Source organism: Chanos chanos, chromosome 10 (genome assembly GCF_902362185.1).
Source record: "Chanos chanos chromosome 10, fChaCha1.1, whole genome shotgun sequence".
In the NCBI taxonomy this organism is placed as follows: domain Eukaryota; kingdom Metazoa; phylum Chordata; class Actinopteri; order Gonorynchiformes; family Chanidae; genus Chanos; species Chanos chanos.
In genome coordinates this window covers 17530349-17556623 of record NC_044504.1, presented here as the reverse complement: position 1 = coordinate 17556623, position 26275 = coordinate 17530349, and the positions used below count along the sequence as shown (strand labels likewise).

The 26275-nt window shown below is 39.2% G+C and overlaps 3 protein-coding genes across 8 annotated transcripts in view; all 3 read left to right on the top strand.

Moving 5' to 3' along the window:
• The window catches only part of dnmt3ab (DNA (cytosine-5-)-methyltransferase 3 alpha b), a 35727-nt gene extending 28071 nt beyond the window's left edge, over positions 1-7656 (top strand). For all 6 annotated transcript variants that reach the window (XM_030787339.1, XM_030787343.1, XM_030787344.1 and 3 more), the window contains 7 exons: positions 316-461; positions 845-935; positions 1062-1210; positions 1618-1703; positions 1837-1906; positions 2022-2140; positions 4448-7656. In XM_030787339.1, coding sequence (XP_030643199.1) covers positions 316-461; positions 845-935; positions 1062-1210; positions 1618-1703; positions 1837-1906; positions 2022-2140; positions 4448-4589 — 803 coding nt within the window. In that variant the 3' untranslated portion in view covers positions 4590-7656. The remainder of the gene's footprint in view (positions 1-315; positions 462-844; positions 936-1061; positions 1211-1617; positions 1704-1836; positions 1907-2021; positions 2141-4447) is intronic.
• Positions 7657-10345: 2689 nt separating this feature from the next.
• dpysl5a (dihydropyrimidinase like 5a) lies at positions 10346-17023 on the top strand. Its single transcript, XM_030786140.1, has 12 exons — positions 10346-10606; positions 12413-12571; positions 12927-13106; positions 13387-13455; positions 13718-13762; positions 14258-14333; positions 14559-14715; positions 14847-14988; positions 15225-15367; positions 16019-16226; positions 16468-16636; positions 16938-17023. Exons 1-12 carry the CDS (start codon positions 10346-10348, stop codon positions 17021-17023), a joined length of 1695 nt encoding a protein of 564 aa, XP_030642000.1.
• A 2248-nt stretch (positions 17024-19271) lies between these two features.
• Positions 19272-24344, top strand: mapre3a (microtubule-associated protein, RP/EB family, member 3a). The gene is made up of 7 exons (XM_030786823.1): positions 19272-19355; positions 20815-20938; positions 21284-21429; positions 21837-22038; positions 23260-23396; positions 23809-23961; positions 24276-24344. Exons 2-7 carry the CDS (start codon positions 20818-20820, stop codon positions 24342-24344), a joined length of 828 nt encoding a protein of 275 aa, XP_030642683.1. The 5' UTR covers positions 19272-19355; positions 20815-20817.
• Positions 24345-26275: the final 1931 nt, after the last annotated feature.

Sequence of the window (26275 nt, the reverse complement as noted above, 5' to 3'; positions counted from 1 at the left end):
ACAGCTCAGTTCATTTTAGGTCCCTCCCCTGCTCTAACACACTTTCATCAGCTAATCAAGGGTTGGATAAATGTCTGATGAGTTGAATCAATTCTGTGAGAGCAGGAAGATTTAACTGATCAGATAATTGTCAAACCGTTGATGAGGTGAACCAGATGTGTTACAGCACGGAGAGATCAAAAATACTCAGATCCGTGGGCGTCGAGGGGCAGGATTGGGCAACGCTGGTCTTAGATCATAGAATGATGTGCCAACAGTTTTTCTCACTGTTCGTTCTAATGCCGTGGAACTGATCTTTCTGCCCGTCGGATCTAGGGCTGCTGGTCCTGAAAGAACTGGGGATTCAGGTAGAGCGTTACGTGGCATCAGAAGTGTGTGAAGACTCTATCACTGTGGGCATTGTGCGACACCAGGGACGTATTATGTATGTAGGAGATGTGAGGAACGTCACACGCAAACACGTGAGTGTCACGTCCTATGTCTTCCTCCACTTCATTCATTTACACACCTGCGTATTATATAATCCCCCTTTTTGTCTTTGGCACCACAGTATTTTGTTCACATAATCAACACAGTGCTGTAATGTGTAATGTGACTTATTGTAAGCAACTGTAGTGTACTCATAAGGATATATGATGTTCTATGTTGGATTAAATCGCTAAAATGGAAAGCTAGGACCATTATGAACTGTTAAAAATATTTAATAGATATTAGACTACTATGTTAGTTACAGTGCTTGCTATGTTGAGTTATGAATATTAAGGGTATGAACTTCACTCCTCTGTTCTCTCTCATCCTTTCTTTCTCTCTCTCTTTCTCTCTCTTTCTGCTGGTCTTCCCACAGATACAAGAATGGGGTCCTTTTGATCTTGTCATTGGAGGAAGCCCTTGCAACGACTTGTCCATTGTAAATCCAGCAAGGAAAGGCCTCTATGGTAAAACCTTTTTAGTCATGTTAATGGCTATTTCACTTATTGACACGCAACATTCTATTCTGAGCCTCTCTTTCTCTCTCTCTCTCTCTCTCTCTCTCTCTCTCTCTCCACGTCTCTTTTATACAGAGGGCACTGGTCGACTGTTCTTTGAGTTTTACCGGCTGTTACATGAAGCGCGGCCAAAGGAGGGGGATGAGAGGCCGTTTTTCTGGCTTTTTGAAAACGTGGTGGCTATGGGTGTCAGCGACAAGAGAGACATCTCTCGCTTTCTCGAGGTCCGTATGTCCACACAGACTGCTTGTCAGTGACACAATGCAGAGGTACTCTGCTTTGAACTCTGTTTTATGAATTGTGTTTGAATGGTATATTAAACATGTACCTTATGAGTACAAATCTTACAAATATGAGTTTATGGATTTTTGCTGCCACCAAGTGGTAGCTGCTGGTAAACTTGATTTGTGAGACATACAGTATAGGAGCCCTGAAGGTTTTTTACAGATGAAAAGTGAGCAGATTTCATTGATCATGGGACAGTGTGGTGAAAAAAGAAAATGTGTTGTTTTAACTCACCAGTTCTCAAATATATTTTTTTGTAATTACTCTGATATTATTTATATATCTTCTCTCAATAAAGACTCCACTGATGTGTCTGTAACTACTGTTTCCCCTTCGCTTGTCTCAGTGCAACCCAGTAATGATTGATGCCAAGGAGGTGTCTGCTGCCCACCGTGCCCGCTACTTCTGGGGTAATCTTCCTGGCATGAACAGGTCAGTTAAAGAATAGTGAGGGAAGCCAACAGCATTCTGTTTCAACCCTTGTTCTCACTTAGAACAGCGAAGTGTATTTTCCTATCAAACACCCATCTTTCTCCTCTGTTTTTCCTCTGCCCTCATCTTTTAGGCCGCTAACCGCTATGAGCACTGACAAACTGGACCTTCAGGAGTGTCTGGAGCATGGCAGGACGGCCAAGGTATGTTATCTATGTATTTCTTTCCTCATTCATTAATAAAGGGCCACTGTTGGCTTGTTTTGCCAAACCTTATGGATGTCTTATTTTGGAGTACTTGTCTCTTTTTTTCTCTCAGTTTGGCAAAGTAAGGACCATCACTACACGGTCAAACTCCATAAAACAAGGGAAAGACCAGCATTTCCCTGTCTATATGAATGACAAAGAGGACATTCTGTGGTGCACTGAAATGGAGAGGTAAGGAGGAAAATGCATCACATGCTCTACTGTTGTCGTAACCCTGGGAGATAATATATTACTCAAACCGAATCATTAGGTAGAATCAGTTCTTCAAATTTAATTGGTTTGGAATAAAAAAAAAAGTAAGCTGGTTTGCAACCGAATGTAGAATCTCAATATTTTTATGCAAAGATAGTTCCATGCCCTCAACGCTGGCAGAAGACAGAAGTGAAAACCACAGGAAAAAGGAGTGATTATAGTTTATTATTTTTTCCTTTCAAAACACTGCTCACTTTAGTTTGAGAAATGTGTGAAAGGGATGTTCATTTGCGTTATCAACTTCACATCACATCCAGTCATTAATCGTATTGACAGGAATTATGCTGATCCAAAACAAAGAGGAGCATACTGGTTCAGTTAGAGTTTTACATCAATTCCATATAGAATGCCATATAAGATACTTATATATAAAAGCATAAAATGCTTTATTATGGAAACTACAAAATGCTATACCAAACACAGATACATTATATGTGCAATTCATTCTACGTTTGGCTAGGTGTGTGTGTATATACACACACATACACAGACACACATACGCACAGTTGCAATCGGAAATATTCAGCCCCCTCGCCTCAAAATATGTTATAGTGATGTGAATCGAGGCTAATGAAAATATGACAAAAAGCCTCATTAAACAACAAAATATTGAATGATACATTTGAGAACATAAATTGACAGTTTTGAGTTCAAATGAGAAATGTAACTTTTCACAAATGTGCATGTGCACTGTCATTCAACCCTCAGCTTCAGTACTTTGTAGAGCATCCTTTAGCCTTTATAACTTCTAGTAAGCGCTGACAAGCTTCTTACACCTCTCTATTGGAATCTTTGGCCCCTCTTCGTGTGCCAAAACCTCTAGGTTGTTGATGTTTGAAGGCTTCCGTGCTGCAACTGCCTTGTTTCAATCTCACCAAAGATTTTCAATGGGATTTAAATCCAGGGAATGAGAAGGCCACTCCAGGACATTACAGGATCTATTTCTCAACCAAGCTTAGGTTGACTTGGAGGTGTACTTAGGATTATTGTCTTACTGGAAAGTCCAGTGATCGCCAAGGTTCAGTTTCCCAACAGAAGGCATCACATTCCTCTTTAAAATGGCCTGGTATTTCTGGGAATCCGTGATGCCAATTACACAGGCAAGATTGTCCATTCCTACAACAGAAAACCATCCCCACATCATCAATGACCCAGCTCCATACTTGACCGTGGGGATGGTATTCTTCTGGTCATAAGCCTGGCCTTTCTCATGCCAGACATATCGCTGGTCCATGTGTCTAAACAGTTCCAGTTTAGTTTCATCAGTCCATAGAACTGTCTCCCAAAACTCTGCAGTCCTATCCAAATTCCTCCTGGCATATTCTAGTTGACCTTTGATGTTTCTCATGGTCAAGAGTGGAGTCCGTCTTGGAGTCTGGCCATGAAGTCCTTGTTTATTCAGTGCTCGTCTTATAGTTGCCACTGAAGCACTCATTTTAGCCTTCATCAGGTCATCCTGTAGGTGTTTTGCAGTAACAAGGGGGTTTCATTAGTTGTCCTGATTAAGTTGCTAAGGGCTCTTGATGAAATTTTGGGCTTTCTCCCACGGCCAGGCAGGTTTGCAGCTGTGCCATAAGTTTTAAACTTCCTTGTAATGCTCCCAGTGGTGTTTCTTGGAATGTTAAATGTTGGGGAAATCTTCTTCTACCCAATGCCCTTCAGGTGCAATGAAATAATTTCCTCTCTCAGCTTTTGTGAAAGCCCCTTAGTCTTACCCATGATTGCAGCTCGCCTTGAATACCTTCATGGGTGGGGTTTATATATGCATCACAGCTGAAGCAAAGTAAGGATCATTATAGAGTTCCCAAAGGCTTAATTATGTTTTAACTCCACTTTAGGCTTTAAAAACTAGCAGAAGGTTTTAGAAACAGCGATATTATAAAGGGGTTGAATAATTGTGACATGGCTAGATTGATAAAATATCCTGTACCTCACAAATACTACATCATACATTTTCTTGGTTAATTTTATGTATCACTCAACTGATAAAGAAGTCATCCAAAGCAAAATCTAGCTCTTTGAAAAAACTTTCATTAGTAACTCCTTACAATCTCAGGAGGGGTGAATATTTCCAACTGCCACTATATATGTGTGTGTGTGTGTGTTTAAGGTTTTTTTTTTTTATTCATAAGCGTGTGTGTTTAAATACTGACCTCCTGTACTCTTGCTTGTAAATGACTTTTAACATGTTTTTTCTTTCTCTGTCCTCATGGGGGCACTGTTTAGGGTGTTTGGCTTCCCTGTCCATTACACAGACGTATCCAACATGAGCCGACTGGCAAGGCAAAGGCTTCTGGGAAGGTCGTGGAGTGTCCCAGTCATCCGCCACTTGTTTGCACCACTCAAAGAATACTTTGCCTGTGTTTAAAACACATGCTTAAAGTCTAAAAAAAATATATGAAATTTGATGTAAAAAAAATAATAGCAAGAGCCTTGAAATTGTACTCTTGCACATTATTTACATGTCAAACATCAAAATAGATATTTCATGTTATTTCTTGTTTTTAAAAAATTTGATTCTTTTTTTTATTCTATTTAATTTTTTATTCATTTTACTTTTTAGCAGTGTTATCCAGTATTTGAATTGATTTATGTGTGCAAGCTATACTTAAGGCGAGGCTTTCTTCTCAAGGCACTGTGAGACAAAAAAGAAAAAAATCAGTGACATTTTTAAGAATTTTGATTGGATGGAAAACATCACAGATATGATTTAGGCTGGCATAGTAGCTGATGACATGCCTGGGTTAGTGTTTCCTCAGATTGAATAGGCTAAAAACTGAGCTTAGCTGTTAGCTGATGGATCCTACCAATATGGCGCTCAATTTCCCTCTCTTCCAGCAACTGAGCCTTGCAGAGAGAGGGAAAAAAAAAAAACCTCTGTCTTTCTCTTCAGTGTCAAGAGAGGTCTGTCTTAAAGAAATCCAAAACACCAGATTACAAAATACCTCTTTGTTTACAGTTTCTAATACACAACTGAAGGTAATAACGGTACTACTGTAATAGGTGACAATATGGTGCTTCAAGGTGGTGAAAAACATTGCAACTCATGTGGTGCTACTGTTTTTAGACATGCTGGGTCACGTGCAAACTTATTAAGTGACAGGATTGAACGACGCTAAATATCGAGGAAAAAAACAAAAAAAACACAAAAGATGAGAGGAAAACCAGGTATGCCACATCTCATTTTATATCCTTAACAGCTTTTGTACAATATCTTACTGGTGCTTTCTTCCGATCTCTCAGCCTTTCAATCACTGAGGCCCGTAGCCTATGTCTGCACAAAGACAACCTGAAGCCAGCCACATGGGCAGTGATGTTTTTTGTCATCCATACCTTGATATCAAAGTCTGTGATGAGCTAATTTTTTTCTAGCATCATGCAGACTTGAATCATTACTGTACAAATTCTAGCGTGTGTGGATGTCGCGACAGGGCGGACGGCCTATCGTTTTCATGGCCAGGCGAAACCCCCCTTAACTAGCGCCTCCCACAAGCTATTACTCAGTCAGGTGCAAAACTTTGGAAAAGGTGCGGCTTCACATTGTTCTTCTACCTTTTTATAGCAATTTTGTGCTGTGTTACCAACAATATCGAGCACTTTTGTATATGTATACTTTTTTTTGTTTTTCCTTTTGGTATTTTGATTCTTCTTGATTCTTGTGAATTGCTTTGGTTATGTTCTATGATGTGAAACTCTTTTTACCCTCATGTATGGTAAGACTTTTTGTATTTCAGTAGGGCTGTGCCAATAGATGTGATAGAGTGGATTAGTACAACTGTTAAGGTAAATCCATCAGTCATATTTGTGGTGAATGTGCTGCAGTGAATGGGCTCCCTTCCCCTATATTCAGCTACTTTACGGCAGTACCTGGTCATCTATATCGTTAGAATGTGCCTGTTCTCAGCGTAGCATGTAGGATCACAGAAAGAAGATGTTTTCAGTGGGCATCGCTGTATTGTGTTATGTCATATATTGTCCTCTGCTAATGAATTTGATAGCCCCAGAAATCTCCCTTTACACAGTTCTGTAGATGACAAGTTAGTTAAAACATCTATGGACTAAATTATATCAGTAAATATAGCTATTTTGACGGCCTGTAAAACTCCGAAAACCTGTATAAAAATTATAGTGAAACTCCAACTGCATTTAGCACACTGCAATGATTATAAAAATACTTAAGTATTCGAATGAGTATGAAATATGAATATATTTTTAATCTTAGATGTTGCACTGTATACATGATACTTTGAGCTATTTCAAATTGACCGTTTGCTCCTGTCTCATGTTGAAAGTACAATAATAATGCCCAGATATTTGTACATTATGTACATAGTTTGTCTGTCGCTGTTTTTGATTGTTTTTGAATGACCTATGAGATGTACAAATATAATTCTTTGCTAATATATATCATGCAATTAGAAATTCACAGATTGAAAATAAAATACAAAGAGTGGAGGAATTGACAAAACTAAATCAGCATAAGCTATGAATTAGTGTGGTGGGATGACCGCATTTCTCTCTTTTTTTTTTCTTCTTTTTTTTTGTATTTATATTTTATGTGTTGAATGGGAAAAAAAAAAGATCAGGATGAAATTGTGATTTTAAACGATAGCTCATTGACTGCTCTTAAGATGGACAGCCTCATCTTTACTGCACAGCCCTACATGCAAAAGTTTTTTTTTTTATGTTGGCTTGTTTTTCTTTTCTAATTACTAAAAAGAGGGATTGTAGGTGTTTCTTAAGGTGCTAAACATTTTATCTAATTGAGAAAAATATATTGTTTGGAAGAGAAATAAACTTGTCTTGACAATGACTGTTTTTATGTTCCTTGTAGTATTGGAGAAGCACTATTATTTTACTCTCTCATATAAATATATTAACAAAGGCATTTTAACTTTGTACTTGAAAAAAGTAATGACAATAATTAATGAAAGATTCTTATATTGTTTTAGAATAGACATTGCTGTATTTGGTGCTTATCTGTGGGAAAAAATCATGTACTCATAATGGGACATAGCAACAAAAAAACCCTGTAATATCCTTTATTGTTAACATTATGTATTTGCTTAGTAATCAGAAGGCATTGCTTCGAAGTACTACATTCCATGCTGCAAAACCCCTATCCTACGTTTTGTTTGTTTGGCATAGTTTTTTTTTTTCTGTTTCAAATATTTATTGGCCACAACCGCTTATTGTTTTCCTTCTCATTATAGGTCAGTTCTCTATATCTCAGTGACGTTGTTGACCTTTGTGACCTCGTTTGTCATAGCTGTTACTGGCCTTCGTTCCCTTAGAGATCAGTTCATACAGCAAATGTAGCAGTCATTCTCCACTTCTTTCCTCCCTCCTCTCTCCCTTTCTTTTGTTATGTGCCCAGAAAGAAGAAAAAGGCTCCTTATGTACTTGTGCTGGAGAACACTTGAATAAATGTATTGTTTTTTGTGGAAAAAAAAAAGTACCTCCTGTTATTTTTCATTGACTTATGCAAATCAGCAGCGAAATTAACGTTTGAGTCTTTTTTCTCGCTGGTTAGATATCATTTATTCAATGTTCATAACCAAAATTTTAAAAAATCAAACAATGTTGTCATACTCATGCGTTACAACATTAATTTGAAGAGTTTGGCCATATGTATTAGTAACCTTAAGGTTATCACTGAGGTACAATAGCCATATTGCATTGTTTTCCATAAAGTATGAGTGACCCTTCATACACCTAATAACGTTTTATTAAACCGTGTCTAGACTATTTTAAAAACGATTTTTAGTTCAGTATGTCAGTCAGGATGTCACCCATGCCCGATATTACTTGACTAAGAAATATATTTCCAAAACGTTGTAGGTTGAAGGGATAGAAAATTCAAACAGTTAAGGTTTGTATGACCACATTTTCTTTCTAAAAGAACCATATTTCTCTACCCCTGTGCGAAATGACACAATGGTTCCTGCCGCGGAAAGGGAGGGCACGCCCAATCTGCAATTGCATTGGTCACTGCAGCGGCCGTCTCTGCACGTTTTACCGGTGATTGGTGTGTCCCCGGCTCGCACGGTCTGGATGCTGCGAACGTAGGGCTTGCAAGGTTGGACCAATTGAAGCATCTGCCTGTGTCAGCTATCGAGTGTCGGAAGGCTGGTTTTATTAACCGCTACTGAAAAGTGAACGTGAAAGGGGGAATTGGGATATTTCAGAACGAGGTACGTGTCCACGACCTTGTAATTTATACATTGTAACAACATTAACACGCGTCTAACGGTTTATAATGGACATAAGTACTGTGTAGTTGCTGAATGACTTTTTGCGTCTGTAAGGCTAATCTGCTGCTATAAGACAGTGATTTTTGATGTATGTGTTGATTTGAGCAATGGCCCTTAGAACATTTTGTCCCTTCAGTACTTCTTACCCAGTACATATTGAAAATTTCACCATCATTCCACGTCATATAAAAATCTCATCGCGATAACGAAATGATTCTAACCGGTGGCAGATACACAAACCCACTAACTCGACTAACGTGTGAACGATGAATTGCCCGTCGTACTGTCGTAACCTGATCTTCTTGCTAATCAAAGGCGAAATAACATGTTTAGTTTCCTTCTTGACCCCTTGTTAGTATTTGCAGTGGCTGGTTGTTGTCGAAGCATTCTGTACTATGTGTCTCCATCAATAAGGGCTTGGTCGCCTCTTTGTGTGCGAAATGCTCGACACCGTCCAAGTGGGATGTGCCATTTATCATTGTTTAGATACAGCACATTCAGATGTCCTCGATGCCGCACAGAAAAATGCGATTGAGAGTAAATCTGTCAGAAAGATGCGCGAGCATAACGTTTTTCTGAGAATAACTTCTAAGTGCTTTAACTGACGCATGTAATATTTCTCGGTGAAACTGGGCGGCGAAACATCATTCCAAGCATTGCGTGAACTCTGACCATGTTTCGGAGATTGCTAGGAAATTAGTAAACAGTTTATGTGCACGTACTAACCAGTAAATATCCTGTCATCTTTATACGCTGTAGTCAAACAGATCGTTCGATTTAGTTTTATAAAAGATTTATAATGCTGATGGAAGAGCAGCTTTTAGTATTAGTATTATTCTTTTGCTGCAGTTGTAATAATGTGTCATAAAACAGAAGTGGGTCAAGTTAGAACAGCAGGCCCGCCTCTTGGCGGATCAGAATAAAGGACTGATAAATTTTACCCCGTGGCAGTTTTGTGTTGGGATGTTGGGATGTTAGCTGCGTGTTAGTTGCATATCGTAGTAGAATCAGAAAATATCTTGAGTACACACCCATCTTCACCATCTCCGTCCCCAGCCGTAGTCAGACATCCCCTCCCTCCCTGCCTCCCCTGCCCACCACCCTCCAGCTGAGACCAAGGGAAGCCCATCATGCTGTGATCTAACCGCACCCACACAGCCACAATGCAGCAGCCTACATTTGGCACGTTCACCAAAACTGTACACAGAGCAAATAGTTTGCCATCAAAATATTAAGGTAAACACTGATGTTCAAGCTTGGCATATTTCTGTTAGGGTACACTTGCATACCTCTCATGCTATGTTGACTGATCCAGGTCAAAAGTAAAAGAGGTCAAAGAAACACCATCTGCACAGAAGGACCCAGTCCCATGATATGCAGTGTACAACACTACATTTCACAAAGCACTTTTATATAGACCTGATAACTAATATTGTCACAGAACATTACCCCCAAAAGATTTGGTTTTTCTTTTAGACTTAGTAACATGGTAGTGTTTTCCAAAAACCCAAACAATATGTTGATATGCCATTCTTTTTGACTAAGATTCAAAGCTATATTGTATGCCTTCACCGTCTAACGCCAGTCGGAATAATGGCATAGTCAGTGTCTACTTTCATGTTCTTCCTTCTACATTAACTTCAGTCAGCGATAAGGCTTTATCTAAACTCGTCAAAATTGTTTCAAATGATATCGAATATCATATATCATCAGACGTTATGTATCAGTATATTTCCATATTTCCAATGTTTCTTAATGGTGGTTGCCCCAGGAATCAAACAGAACTCGCTGTTCAGACACTTGAGCTCTTAGTCTCTGATTTTTGCTTGTTCATTTCTCTCTCTCTCTTGTGTCTCTCCCTCTCAGAGTCATGTCTTCCAGTTCAGCAATGATCCGGATCCTGATTAAAGGAGGAAAGGTGGTTAACGATGACTTCACTCAAGAGGCTGATGTGTACATTGAGAACGGTATCATTCAGCAAGTGGGAAAAGAACTGATGATACCAGGTGGAGCTAAGGTGATTGATGCCACAGGCAAACTGGTCCTTCCAGGGGGCATCGACACCAGTGTTCACCTCCAGGAGAGCTTCATGAATGCTACCACTGTGGATGATTACTACAGTGGCACAAAGGTACAAATAGCTCAGCTGGACCTTGACAGTCTCACTTTAATGCTGGTCTTATCGGATCGTGATGCTAAAGTTACTGTGTTCCGAGGCATTATTTTGAGATCAAATTCAGGAAATCAACCATTACGCTAATCCTGTATTTAATTAATATGATATAATAAATTTTTTTTTACTATATCTTATAATACTGCTCCAGAGCAAAATAACTTGAGCACCACGATCGGATAAATGTTATTGATTTTGTTCCGAATATTTGCTTTTATTCCAAATGGTCATCTACTTTGGGAATAACAGATTTGTGGTGAAACATTATAAACCAGAGTAATTAATACAGTGGCTTACAATGTTTCCTCAAGAAAGAGCTATTCCCGAAGCAGACGACCATTGAGAGTAAAGGTATCAAATAATGTCCTGAAGTGGTAAAAAGGTGCCCATGTCACTGTGGATTGGTGGTTTTACTGAATTTGAACGTGCATTTAGTGAGAGATCAGCAGGAATATTTGTTTAAGAGGCAGACAGAAAGAGGGGATAAGGTGACATAGAGCTGACTAATGGAGGCTAAAGTAACTCTAGTGAAGATTGATCTTTAGCCACTGTGGTATCCACAGCTGTGGAGACCTCACCATCTGCTAGGCACTTTTCATCTCCCTTCAGTTGAATGAGCTTTTCCCTGCACTAGGCACAACCCCTGTGCCCCTCCCTTGCCGAGAGCTCAGAGCCTGGCCTTTTTTTCCTGTGACTCTGTGAGTCTGAGCTCATAATATTTTGAATAGCATGAAATGAAGCTGCTCTATCCTTTGCTGGGCCAGTAGCCTATTTCAGTTAAAAAAAAAAAAGAAAAAAAAAGAAAGAAAGAAAATGCAGTGTGGTGTGTGGTGCGGTGTTTTTTTGTTTTTTTTTTTTTGCTTGGTCGACTAAGAATCAGAAGCTGCATTTGTGGTGATATAATGATGAGGAATCCATGATTGCTAAATTTAGTGCATACATGCTTTATTAGGGTCCAGAAATAGAGCCTTGAGCACTGTAGCAGGCTGTGCTGTCCAGACTATTCCCATGGGTCAGTGAGCAGTGACAGGGAGGAGAGAGAGAGAGAAATGACTGGGTACTGAGGCTATGATAGAGGGAGGAGAAGGAGAGGGAGACGCCTGGGCACTGAGGCTGTTACAGTGAACCATGTGGCATGACTCACCATCAGGCATCAGACACACTCTAGCACACGCACACACACACACATATGCACATTTAGCTTTAGAGTGTAGTTGTGTTTAGGTTGAAAAATGAAGGATCTGTTATCTGGCCTGAGCTTGTTAACCACTACAGACACAAGTGGCATTCTTTGCCATCCATCTACACGCCTCTCCCCCTCAGCCGCTTCCCCCCGACGCTGACGTCACACTGGCCGTGCACACAGACAAATGCAGATCAGTTTTGGTTTCCATAGATACCAGGGAGCTGCTGCAAAGACTGTTGCAAAGCCTATTCACTCACACTATTGTACTCTGAGACAATGGTTCTCAAATACACACCCCCTTCACAGAACACTGGTCCACTCTCTAGTATCAGCTGACTTTTAAAGGAGACAGTTATGGTCAATATTCATATATACATGTTTTACAGAGTTGTGCTTGTAAGAACATACAGCGTCTCAGTATCTCTATTTTCTTCTTTCACCTCCATCAAACATGATGCATGCTCATGTCAAAGGGATGGGTGACAATGTAACAGCGCTAACCCTAGGACAAACTGTTACTGAGGCATGTTTAGATCATAGGATCTTTCTGTAGTAATACTGTGTCTGTGTTTTCATAGGCTGCTCTAGCTGGAGGCACTACTATGGTGATAGGTCATGTCCTGCCAGAGAAGAACGAGTCCTTACTGGAGGCATATGAGAAATGTCGCTCCCAGGCTGACGCCAAGACCTGCTGTGACTATGCCCTGCATGTTGGGGTCACCTGGTGGGGGCCCAAGGTACTGCCTCCACTCGCCTAATTGGCAAAGCCATCTTCACAAATGGTCTCTTATGCTACCCTTTGCGAATATACGTAGGATTCTTGGACATTTCATGGACTATTGTTGAGTCTGATTGATTATCTTTTTTTCATTAAATTAGTTTAATGTTTTTTGTTAAAATTATTATTGTATTCCTTTCATCGTAACTTTTAGATTTTTGTAACATTAATGCTAATATTTTGGTACACTGACCACCACAGTGGTTTGACAACTTATGCAAACTCATTTTAGCTTTTAATGGAACTGTGTACTATTTTTGTTTGCATCAACCACAGAGGATATTCTTTGGCCAACTTTGTGATTGTTGTCTCAGGCACGAGCACAGATGGAGTCGCTGGTGCGGGACAAAGGTGTAAACTCCTTCCAGATGTTCATGGCCTACAAAGACATGTATATGCTTAGAGATAGCGAACTCTTCCAGGCTCTTCAGAACTGTAAGGACATCGGTGCAGTGGCTCGTGTCCATGCTGAGAATGGCGAGCTTGTGGCAGAGGTTAGCTGGGATCCTCACACTGTTGTTTCATACTTACAAGAGAAACCCTCATTTATTCTTATATACTGTATGTATGTATATGTGTGCATGTATATATATATATATATATATTTATATGTATGTGTGTGTGTGTGTGTGTATATATATATATAATGTATATTACTCTTTAACTGACTCTTTTTTTTTCACTATTTTCGCTCTTCACTTGGACTTTTTTAAGAATCTCTGTGTGTTTGTATTACACTCTGATTGCTTTGTGTCACTCTGCTTTCTTCTTAAGGGGGCAAAGGAGGCCTTGGACCTGGGCATTAGTGGGCCGGAGGGCATCGAGATTAGCCGCCCTGAAGAGGTACAGGCTCAACCTCCGCGATTCACTGATCATCCTTCATTCGTTACTCATTATCAGTACTCTATCTACAGTGTAAATTGTCGCTCTGTCTTACAATGTTGTCCTGTTTGTTTTTAAACAGAGGTATATTAGATTGCCATTGTTCATTTTTTCTTTTTTTTTTTAATTTTTGAAATAAGACGCCTCTTGTGTTGTGTTGTATTGCCTTGCCTTTCCTTTGTGTCTATTTATTTCTCATTAAAAATCACTTTCCACTTTGCAGTTGGAAGCTGAGGCCACCCACCGAGCAATCACCATTGCTAATAGAGTGAGTACTGCAGTTCCCTAGTGCTGTATTTGAAAGTCCTGCAGGTCTCTCTTCTTTCAGCATGTTTACATTATCTCAGCTCAAACACACATGGTTCAGCTCATGAACTGAGCTGTCAAGGTGTTGATTCATGGTCAATAGCGATGGGTTGAACTAAACATGTTTGGAACCAGAAAGTTCACAGCAATGTTCTGAAAAGTTTAATGGAATGTTGTGTACTGGTAAAAAGTTTTTCCTTCTGTATTTTAGTACTGAACATTTGTCCTTGTTCCCGAGAGAAGATGTAAACTGCTGTCATTTACAAATTTGAAAAAAAAAAGTAGTTCTGAGAAGCAAATACAGAAACTTGTCTTGATTTTCAGTTTTATGCTGTATCCGCTATAGCAGTTCGGTATGATGGTAGGTATATTAATCTGACACACATCCAAATGAATGTTTTAATGAAGTTTGGAGGAATATGCAGATATTTTCTCTTATCGAGTCTCCTCCTTTCAGGCCCATTGTCCAATATACCTTGTCAACGTGTCCAGCATGTCAGCAGGAGATGTCGTAGCCTCAGCCAAGATGCAGGGTAATGTTGTTCAAACTAAGCCCCGTCTAACAACTGTCACTCGGTTTAAATTGAATGTTTGCTGTTTGATCAGGAATGTTATGTGTCTCACAGTAAATCAGTAACATTGCTTGTCATGGGACATAATAGCAGACTCGTGTCCTCTTCCATGTTTCCTTCCATGTTCTAATATTGTTCTCCCTCTACTCTGGGTGTGTGTGTGTGTGTGTGTGTGTGTGTGTACAGGTAAAGTGGTCCATGGGGAGACCACCACAGCCCATGCAGTTATAAATGGGATGCAGTATTATCACCAGGACTGGGCCCATGCTGCTGCCTTTGTTACTGTACCCCCACTGCGTCTGGATCCCAACACACCCAACTACCTGATGAGTCTTCTGGGGAAGTAGGTCTCTCTCTCTCTCTCTCTGTCTCTCTCTCTCTCTCTCTGGCCCCAATGTTACTTTTTCATATAAGACTCTTTCATACTGTGATCACATTTACTAAGCACAACTCTTTCTTGTCCCTGACATATAGTGACACTCTGAATGTTGTGGTGTCAGACCACCGTCCTTTCACCACCAAACAGAAGGCCATGGGTAAAGACGACTTCACTAAGATTCCTCATGGAGTACCAGGGATACAGGATCGAATGAGTGTGATCTGGGAACGAGGAGTGGTGAGTTAACTCATCCTGTTTTCACTGACATTTTATACGCCATCATAGTAGGTCAAACTCTCCTCAGATCCTTGACCTTTGCTGGTATAATACTGTCCTAAAAAGTCTTAACCCCTGTGCAATCTGGGGTCATGACTAAAAATCCATTGAAGATTAGGCAGCGGTAAATGATAAATTGAATCTTCTCACTCCCAGAAGGCATCAGATAACGTGGTCTGTCTGCTTTTATTTGTCAGGTTGGAGGGAAGATGGATGAGAACCGCTTTGTGGCTGTGACAAGCTCCAACGCAGCCAAGATCTATAATCTTTACCCCAGGAAAGGCAGGATTATCCCCGGAGCTGACGCTGACGTGGTGGTCTGGGACCCTGATGCGACCAGGTAAGAGAGAATAAGGTGACACCATCCATTCAGGTGGTATAATCTGTGTTAGCTGTCTAGAACATTTGACTCTGATCTTTTTTGCATTACCCAGGATATTCAGTTTCACATACCATTGGTGGAACATTGGTGGATTCCTGTGGAAATTATAAAAATACGAGTATTTCTCATGTCTTTATTATTCACATAGATCTGTGAATGACAATGGTGATTTTGCTGTGTCTGCATTTTATATTGTCTGCATTGTGTCTGCATTTTATATTGTGTCTCTAATTCCTGTGTAATTACAGTGCACACATGGTAATTCTTTAGGGCCCCATGGTTCGAATTATTATATCGCCATACTTCCAAAAACTGTGTATCTGCAATGCAGTGTAGCTGTTGGTGCATACCAATTTAATATAATGTAACTTAAAAACGCTTCAGTTACTTATGTTATTCCAGTGCATCAATTATGTAAGTCAGTATACTGGGTGAATGCTTTTTGTGGACAGATACATAACATTTCTTTCTCTAGCTACATAAAAGTGTCATAGGCCCCACATCTTGCTTCCACTCTTTTTACACTGTAGCACTGTAGCTCTTGTTTTTAACTCTTGACTTTGTGGCATATGTGTGAGGTTTGTTTAAGCCTATGATCTGTCTTAACAGGACCATCTCTGGTACCACGCAATGGCAGGGGGGTGATGTGAATCTCTATGAGAACCTGCGTTGTCACGGCGTGCCCCTGGTCACCATCAGCCGTGGTCGTGTGGTTTATGAAAATGGCATCTTCACATGTGCTGAGGGCTCTGGAAAGTTCTACCCCCTTCGCACTTTTCCAGATTACCTGTACAAGAAGATGGTGCAAAGAGAGAAGGTATAACTGTTAAATTAAACAAAAAATACAGAAAATTATAGAGTGCAAATGCATTCTCTGAGCTATAAAAAAAAGTGAACTGTGAATTTCTTCTGCCTCTTTTTTTTGGTTTACAAACTGAATTTCACATACTGAATTAAATTAAATTACTGAACTGAACTTCTGTTTGTTCCCTGAACTGACTCGGTTGAAGATGATACAAATCCCTGGTGAATGTGTTGTGTCGTGCTTCTCCTCACAGTGTCAGGCTGTTAAGGGGGTGGAGCGTAGCCCTTACACTGGTGACGTCGCTGCCGTGCACAACTCTGGAAAGAAGGACTCGGGCCCTACGGATGGACTCACCCCCACCCGGCCGTGCACCCGCCACGGTGGGATGAGAGACCTCCATGAGTCCAGCTTCAGCCTGTCTGGTAACATAACACCACACTGATTTTATGACTTGGCTTATAGCACTACAATATGCATAGCTTCATTACCCAAGTCATTGATTTGTATTCAGTTTATCCTGTGATGAAATTAACATTAAACACATAACTGAAATACTACATCACATTGCTGGAATGCAACATGAAGATCTATACTTAGGTGTCAACAGAGTCATTTAACTTGCTAGTCCTTTTCTATCATATAATCACTGTTAATGTTAAATTAATTATCACCTTGCAGAGCTGACAGAGGGTTTTTTTTTTTATTATTATTATGTTTTGACAGGTGCCCAAATCGATGATAATGTTCCAAAGAGATCTTCAGCAAGGATTCTGGCTCCCCCTGGTGGTAGATCTAGTGGTATCTGGTAACTACAGGAGCCGCTAAATTGGAACCAGTTGGCGATAACTATGAATCTAAAATAGAAATAGCAAAGCAAATTCATATCTGACCAAAACATCCTTGTTCTTAATCAGTTGCCACTTTCCAGTAAAAAAAAGCACTTTCTAAATTCTGAATTGAACATTATCATTATTGATATATGTTTGGGATCAATGAGAACAATGTTTTTTTAGTGTTTGATTTAATCATCTTAGTATTACACAGAAAACCTAAATGTCAGTCAACTGAAGAAAGGGTAAACATTGTGCTTGATATATTGAACAATGAACTGAGTGTATAGTGTAGAATGTGTGGGCTCAGTTTGTGATCAATTTATTGTTTTAAAAGCATTTGTGGTGTTACTGTTCTGTTTACCTGATTGCAATCCTTCTGTCAAATCACTCCCAACGATGTACTGTGATCTGTGGCAGTTAGCAGACTTAAAAAGAGTAATTGGTAAATTTGGTGAAATTGCAATTGGTAGATTTAGCTCAGTTTTCTTTTTTTGTTTTTCCAGCCACATGTTAATCAGTGCTTTAATATACATAAAACAACACATTTGACTTTTCTGATTAATTTTTTACTGTGTGAGCACATGGTTATGCATTTACCTCAGTATTTCACCTCTGGAATTGCACTTATGTACTACACTCCTGTCTGTCCACATCAACTGGGATGAGAAACACAGGGAAAGACACATTAGCAGCATCTGTTCATGGATCATACTCTATGTACTAGCATGAATATTCCTTTTTCAGTTTTATGTTATGTGTAAATGTTTGGGGTATTCATAATCCACTGGCTCAGTATGTAAAAATGATCATCTGCAATATTACACTTTTGAGATCAAATTCATGCCACTACAACAAAATATGCCAGACTGTACGTGTATGTGTATATTTTTGTTTTATTGTCTTAAAACATATCACTGAACACCAAGATAACGGATGCCATTTTCTTCTTTGATATGACACTGTTTTGCTCATGTGATGAAAAAGTGTATTTTGGCCATTTTTAGGGGTTGTCTAGACTTTGTGTTTCTCATTGTTAAAGGGCCTATTGGCAAAATTGTTTACATTACTGTTTTTAGCACATGTTTGTGCTCCTCCCATTAATGTGAATGATGGTAGTGAATGTCTCACACAGAGTGTCACGTGAAACTTATGTGTGCTTTGGTGTAGCTCTGGACTAATATTCTGAAACATTTTTAACAAACAGTTTCCACAACATCTCATCAGAATTCCCTATAGAAAAAAAACCAAACACATTTCTCTTGACATTAACTTTGCATTCCAAAAACTCTCTCTCCATCAGTTGCATTAGGCCCAATGTAACACCATGTTGTTACATGGGAGGAGTGTGGTCAAAATGTAAAGTGATGGTAATGCGTTAAACAACATCAGTTTAGCTTCTTCAATAACAACAACCTATTCACGTATTACACTAGTTTGTCTTTTGCCATAACAAAACAGTTTCTACACTGGTCTGAGGTCTGAATTCTATATAATTAACTACAACCACTGTGGATGGCCAAATATAAAAAAGATTTTGTATATTCAGGTGTGCTGGAATTAACCACCAGTGTCTGTGTGCCCATCCCTGCTTATGAAGGCCTGTATAATATGAAACCATTCACACTGAAAGCTCATCACTTAGAATTTATGTGCAGTTTAATAGCTTAACACAGTGTCACACTTAAATAAGTTGTTAGACAACAACATTGCAAGGATTTCTACTGGTGCTGAAAACTTTTGATGTCTGTTTAAGGTTTTTTTTTTTTTTAATTTTTTTAATTTTGTTTTCACTGTATAAATTATGTTTATGTCATAAATACGTAAAAAATAAAAGCTCTCCAATCCTCACGCCCGAGTTTTTACAAAATGAAATAATATTAAAGCTCTAAACAAACATTCACAACAGTGAACACAGGTGAGCTACGACTACAAGAACGGTATCGCATAAAATTAAGTTACAATAAGTAAAAAAAAATGCTGTAGCAGGCGTTTTCATAATTCCTATTGTTTTAAAAATATTTTGCTAATGAGACCAATCTCATGCCATTCTACGCATGAATAGCCTACTGATCTAAAGAGCCTAGAATGATCCATCCGTGCTGTGTCACAGCGTTGGTAATGCCCCCCTCTCGTTGCGAGTGGAGCGCAAGCGCACGAGGTGCCAGTTTGTTGCAGGCAAGCGTGGTAGTGGTGGGGGCGGCCCGTTACTGCACCGAGCTGAATCTGGCAACCAACGGTGGCGGCCGTCAGATTTGACAGAAGAAATAGCTTACTGCCAGCGTGATATCACACAGGCTTCTTCAACACAGTGAGTAAAGAGAAATGTGTCTTCATTTTAAATTTCCCCGAGTTATTGTCTGATGTTAGAGATGGGGAGTTCGGACTTTTTGCTTTTGTTGGGTGTTATGTAGCGGCGACATATCCTGTCCGTTCAATGGAAGAATTCGCCTACAATGACAATGTTGTGCGGGAGATATTCGACAAGGCCTGCAGAGGGGGCCGAATAGGCTGTCCGAATAACATTTCATTTATCAACGGGTGGGAATTTGTAATATTCGCCACATACAGTATATACAACTATACATTCAGTATTTTTCTTTAACAAAACAACTACCCGCCGCCCATCTAAAGGAGTAAACAGAGACAACTAGACAAATTGCAAGCGATGCAATGTTCCCACATCCGTGGCCTAGAAGCAGACCCACAACCTCGCAGCTTCTCAAGAATGCGCTCCCATCGCATGCGATTCTGCCTTATCCCTCAGTCACTGCGTTCATATGTAAATTATAAAAACACAACGTAACCTTTTATGTCCTTTTTGAACGCATGGCTAGTCAACTGCTGAATTTGGTTATGTCCGTAATTTTCACCTAATTCATCATTAGTCTTAACGCTGTCCGGTGATACTATCCCTGGATAGTGCGTGTGCGCACACGGTGAATACTGAGCATTGTGGATGCCCCTGTCTGTGATAGAAGACGGGTATTCAATTCCATACTCTAACTGAGGCGTTTTATTAAATATGTAAATCTGTAAGTATGTGCTCTGGGGGGCCGGATCTTTTTTATTCTTTCTTGATTTTACCTGAAGAATGCCTATTCATATTCGGGTGAGATTGCATTGTTTCCTGATGACAAGGCAGAAGTTAACGATATGACGGATAACGGAGAGAGACTTGAAGGAACTTCTGAACTACAAGAGTATTTTTTTTCCAAATCCAAAGCTAAATTATACACTTGGTGGCCTCAGAATTAGTTTTCAGAATGCCTTCTACATTTGCAGAAATTAGTGAGAAGGGATAGTTTATTGTGAGAAGGGCTGATTTTATATTTTAGGACTAGTTTAGCTATGATTCTGTTGTTCTGTCTTGTCATGGCATTCTGCTGCTGATAAGATGGCCAGATGTGTCTGATGCTAACATCTCTGTGACACGAAATACACTCTACTTAATCTAGAAGGATTAGGTGTAGGTCTAAGTGATTCTGTTTAACTACTAGTTGAACACAAGGTCTTCTGAAATACTCTGTTAGATTTGATTAATCCGTATTGTTTGTACAGTAAGCTTTCTGTTTGCTGAGCATATTGTTACTTTCTTACTGTTTATGTTTAATATTTATCTTAAGGTTTTTTGTGTCTCATGTTAATGTTAATATATTTCTGTCTGCAATGGTCCATGTAACCTGTTAAGAAAGTGATAATGCTTAAAAAATATCATTGTGTATATGTAGTGGCCAGGTGTGAAAACATGTTCATATTTATATTTACAGGAGATGGCAGTGAATGTGTACTCCACGTCTGTTACTATTGAAAACCTAAGCCGACATGACATGCTGGCATGGGTTAACGACTCCCTACAACTCACCTACACTAAAATAGAACAGCTGTGTTCAGGTGAGGCTTTGGGCTAGTCCAAAAAATCCATAGACCACACCCACATTTTAATGAAGTACCTTTAGCATGATCTGTACATATGTTCATACTGAATAGATGGTGTACATGTTCATACAGCAATATCTGAAATGCAAATCAATGACTTGCCTTCTTCCCCTTTTGGAAGATCGAAAATCGAATTGTTGTTTGGATTAGAGTCTTTAAGAAGTTTTTGCTTGCAAACAAACCAACACAGAGACTGAGAAAACCAGCACAGAGGCTGAGACAGTTGTAAGAAAACACAAGCTTTCTCTTTGTATTCGACAGAAAGCATGACCGCTGTGGATTTTTTCCCTTTGTCTACAGGGGCAGCATATTGTCAGTTTATGGACATGTTGTTTCCGGGCTGTATCCTGTTGAAGAAGGTTAAATTCCAAGCAAAACTGGAGCACGAGTATATACATAACTTCAAAGTCCTCCAGGCAGCTTTCAAAAGGATGAGTGTTGACAAAGTCAGTGATTTGTTTTCTTTTTTTTTTTTGCATCACGCTTTGTGTTTTTGTACTGTATCCCAGAGAGCTTTTTTAGAATATAGGCACTCCATGCTCTCTGTTTATCTCAGTAGCCCCTGAGCTGTTTTACAAATCCCATCATAGGTCATTATCTTCGAATGTGTGTGTTATGGAATCCGTCTCTTGATTTTAAATTCAAGTTTAACTCAAGAGCTTAAAAGGAGGAAGCCAATGCTGTGACATTATGTAATTTAGGACTAGCCTATTATAGTTTCATGCAGTATATGAATTCTAATCATCTGGATACGATACACATGGCAATAAACTTGACGTCATCAAATCCTTTAATCACAGGATCCTTCAATGTTTCTGTTCTTCTCTGTTCTGCCTTTGCCTGACTTCTTCAGATAATCCCTGTGGAGAAACTTGTCAAAGGAAAGTTCCAGGACAACTTTGAATTTGTCCAGTGGTTTAAGAAATTCTTTGATGCCAACTACGATGGAAAGGAATACGACCCTGTGCAAGCCAGACAGGGCCAGGATGTGGCTCCTCCCCCCAATCCAGGTGAACATATTTCCCACAAACCCAAGAGAACTTGTGGCCCCTCAGGTAACCCAAAGGTTCTATATTTGCTGCATTGACTGCTGAGCTTCTCTGATTGTTTGAAAGCGTGCTCTGCAAGCAGCTAGTTCTTGCACGGTCTTCAGAATGATTGCTTTACTATAAACCTTGCATTTATGAGCAAACAAAACATTTTGTCAAAACATCCCAAGATCTTGATATCCATATTTGAATTACATTGTTATAGAAGTAAATGATCCATATTGCTTCTAAAAACTGTTTGCCCATACTAATGCTGACTTGCTGTGGATCAAGTGGTGATAGTGATAGCTTGCAAGATAAACAGAAAAAAAAAGTCTCTTTCTGTGTGCTTTCCTCTGGTGTGAGGATTTAGTGCATTGTCACCATATGATTTTTTTCTCCATGAGCTAACCTGTGAAGGTCATTGCCTGCCGAGTGCCATCTGAGTAGGTCAAATAACCCCTGATTTCAATAGAAACGATCTTTAAATGCTTTAATGCATCATGGCTTGACATAAAAGAGTGTGTGGTCTAAAATTTTCTGAGTGTGTCTGTGTGTGTGTGTGTGTGTGCTTTCTTTATATTAATCATGCAGTACATCACCCATAGTAAATCCTACATTTCAAAGTACAGTTCAACCAACCTTATATCTCTATTATTTATGACAAACCATAGGACATCCTCTTACATATTCAGTAATCTTGGAGCTGGAAGACAATTGAATTTGAGGATAATTACAGGATAATTACTTTGTGATGTTAATGGGAATTGATCTGGATTTTCTGCCAATACAACTCCCATTTCATCTGAAGAATAAACTGATATTAGTTTGGCATACCTTTATCATAAAAAACAGAATTTGAAGAAGTCTTTTGAGAGTTTGAGGTCATAAACAGACCAAAGCAAAATTCCACATTCTGATCACATACTTTGTGTCTGACGAATATAACCTAATCATTTGATAATACAATTTCATAAAACTCTTCATGAGCAGAAAGTGACACAAATAGATGTATGACACTACACTCATACCATTGTTAACATTGCCTAAATATATTTAAATATTCATAAAAAATGACAAATATGGGACTATCACAATATCACATTATTCTTTCAGTTCAAATTATGTTGAGTATCAGTTAAAGTACTATGCTTAAAATGCATGGTATGAATTGTCTGTTCCTTTGTTCTGAATAACACTGACAGAACCATGGGCTTGGCTAAACTTCTGAAACTGTGGCAATTTCAGGACCACAGAGAACATCTCCAACAGTGCCCAAAAATATGCCCACGCCACAGAGGGTGACGACCACCACTATAAGGAAGAACCCCGCCCTGGCACGGAATGGGGGCAGTGATGCGGAGATCATGGAGCTTAATCAGCAGGTAGAGTTCTAGGGAGGGTAAGAAGGCCTTACTCTTCCTTTGACTGCTCAGTGGAGTGGTATAAATTTGCTGTTTCTATACAAACTATGCTGCCATGTTATCAGTTATAGACAAATTTGGTTTGTTTTTTGTAGCATCAAATTTTCTGTATTTTTACACCTTATTTAATTGTTCTTGTTGATTTCAAATCTGTGTTTAGTCTTTTGTGTCCTATTATAGATATCTCGATGAAGTGATCTTTCGAACAGCTTTTCATTTTTCAAAGGCAGAATTTTGCCCAACCATATTTTGTATTCATATGACAGTCTAGATGCATGTTTTGATTGGTTAAATACATTGTTTGGTGATAATATCATGTATTTTAAATGCACTATCAAATACCATTCTTGTCTTCCTTGCCTCCTGTGTTTAGTTAATGGAGCTAAAACTGACTGTGGATGGGCTGGAGAAGGAGAGAGATTTCTATTTCAGCAAACTACGAGACATCGAACTAATTTGCCAAGAACACGAGAGCGAGAACAACCCCATCATCACCAGGATAGTTGACATACTCTATGCTACAGAGGTACGGCATTTCACATCTTAACCTACATTGTACTAATTTGCCTTAAATAGGTTGCCTCACAACAGAATTTCAAATGTGGATATTGAAATTTCAGATCCTTAAAATAATTTCTCTCAAAGTATTTGACTTAAGTGAATTGTAGTACAAAGCTAGCAGCTGAAATAGTCTTTGAAATCTCCTTTATGTTTTTGTTTTTATGTGTTTATTTAATTGTAAAATCTAGTGGTTCAGAGAAATGTTATCACTGGAGTGCTCAGTACACTTCTAACATATCAGGGCCTTAACCTTACGTTTGGTTGTCACTGTGATTTTAGGATGGCTTTGCACCACCTGAGGATGATGACATTGAGGAGCAGGCTCACTTGGACCAGGATGAATACTGAAATCTTTTCCCATGCTGCCATTCCCTCTTTTCCCACTCTCCCTCACTTCCTGTCCTTCATCCCCCTTTGAAATACTCTCCCAACTGCACGCTGTTAATAACTCCTCGTTTCCCTTTGTATCTATGGGCGTCCCTCATGTACTGTATATATGTTTGTCTCTTCCAACTACAGCTCATGCACTACATCTAAATATCAAAAGGCTCTCTCATCCCTCTCTCACTGACACCGTAGCAACAACAATAACATGACATAGTTGTCTCAGCATGTTTTCACACAATGACAGAGAATGAAGAAAACAAAAGAAATGTAGATGGGGGTAGCACAATGGACTAAAGCTGTAAATATGATGACAAAGAAGCGTTGGGGGGGGGGGAGGGGGAGGGGGGCAAAATGAGGAGGAAGAAAGAGTGCTGTTATTTGCCTTAGATTTTTCTTTTTTTTGGCATTTTTTTTACCTTGTTCTTGACTCCATTTCCAATGAATAACAGCTCTCCCTGCCTGTGTTTCATCCTATGACGGCATTTCCTTTGAAACATGTTTTTTTGCAGTTCTGTAGCCTTTTTAATTTTGCTAAATGTAACCACCCAATTTCTGGTTATTTCAATGGAAATTGGAGAATGAATTATTTTATGTGAAGGTACACAACTGAGAATTGTTACTGCATTTGAGGGGAAGATGAACCTGCTACAGGAAACTATTGATGCAGTTCAACATTGAAGAAAAAAAAGGGATCTGAGTGAAAATGTGTGTTAAAAAAGAATCTAAAAGATACATCAAATACAATGCTTATGAAGAGCATAAAATTAATTTTGCCATCTAATTTCAATTGCATATTTACTGTGAGCATGTGAATGTTAGGCATTAACAGTGAATGACTGATATATTTGTAAACTAATTTTTATGGTTTTGTTATCAGAGGCCCATTGGGTGTTGATCATAAAGTGGGGGTTCGGCGAAGGGGGGGGGGGCTGTGTTTTATATTAATACCTGACATTGCTAGCCGACTGAATACTGAGCATGTTAGAACAAAAGTTTTCATTGTAACTGTGAAAAAAATAATTTATTTACCTGGCAATCAGGCTTAGAACAGTACTGTTTTAATCATATCATATTTGATGACATTCAGTTTTGCTGCTAATTTTTGCTGTGTTAATTTATTTTGTTTTGATATTTATTATGTCACACAGCTTGTGACAGCTGCACAAACTGTTTTGGGGGGCGGGTTAAATTTTTTTTAGTGATAGGAGGTTTTTAAAAAGGCTCTGAGTAGGTAGAAAGTGATGCTGGTTGTCAGTACAAATCAACAGGATCATGCTGCCATGACCACATATATCCACCCACCTGCATTAAGACGCAAGCTCACCTTCACTCTTGTGTTGTCTCAGTTTGAGCAAATAGGGCCAAGTCAGTGTTTGCATAACTTTGCATTTGTTTTGAGTTTTATTGAGTAAATAAATTGATGTGAAAACATGGCATAAATTGTGTGTCATTGAGGGTTATTATACGGCAGTAGGGATTAATCGTCATTTGGATTATCTTGTGTAGTTCGCACTGAATAGTCTACTGTACAGTGTGTAGACCAAGTGTTGAATTTAGCCTGATTTTCTCTAATTCACCACCATCAGACGGGCACCAATCATCAGCTGACATGGACAAATCCCTAAGGCAATGGGTGAAAAAAAAATCTTTGCAGGGCTGCCACAAGGCATTCTTTATGGTCGTTATGACTCCATACCTCCACACATTATTGCAGTTAAAGTACAGTAAAATATGCTTGGGGTCCTGCAATATGTTTGACGGGAAAATCTGACATGCCCGTTGGAAGTTGCTTTTCAAATAACCACAAGATGTCGCTACAATAACGTTCATCAGAATCGGACTGTTGGGGTGAAACAAGGGCATCCCACAACTGCAAGGAAATGAGAAGTAGC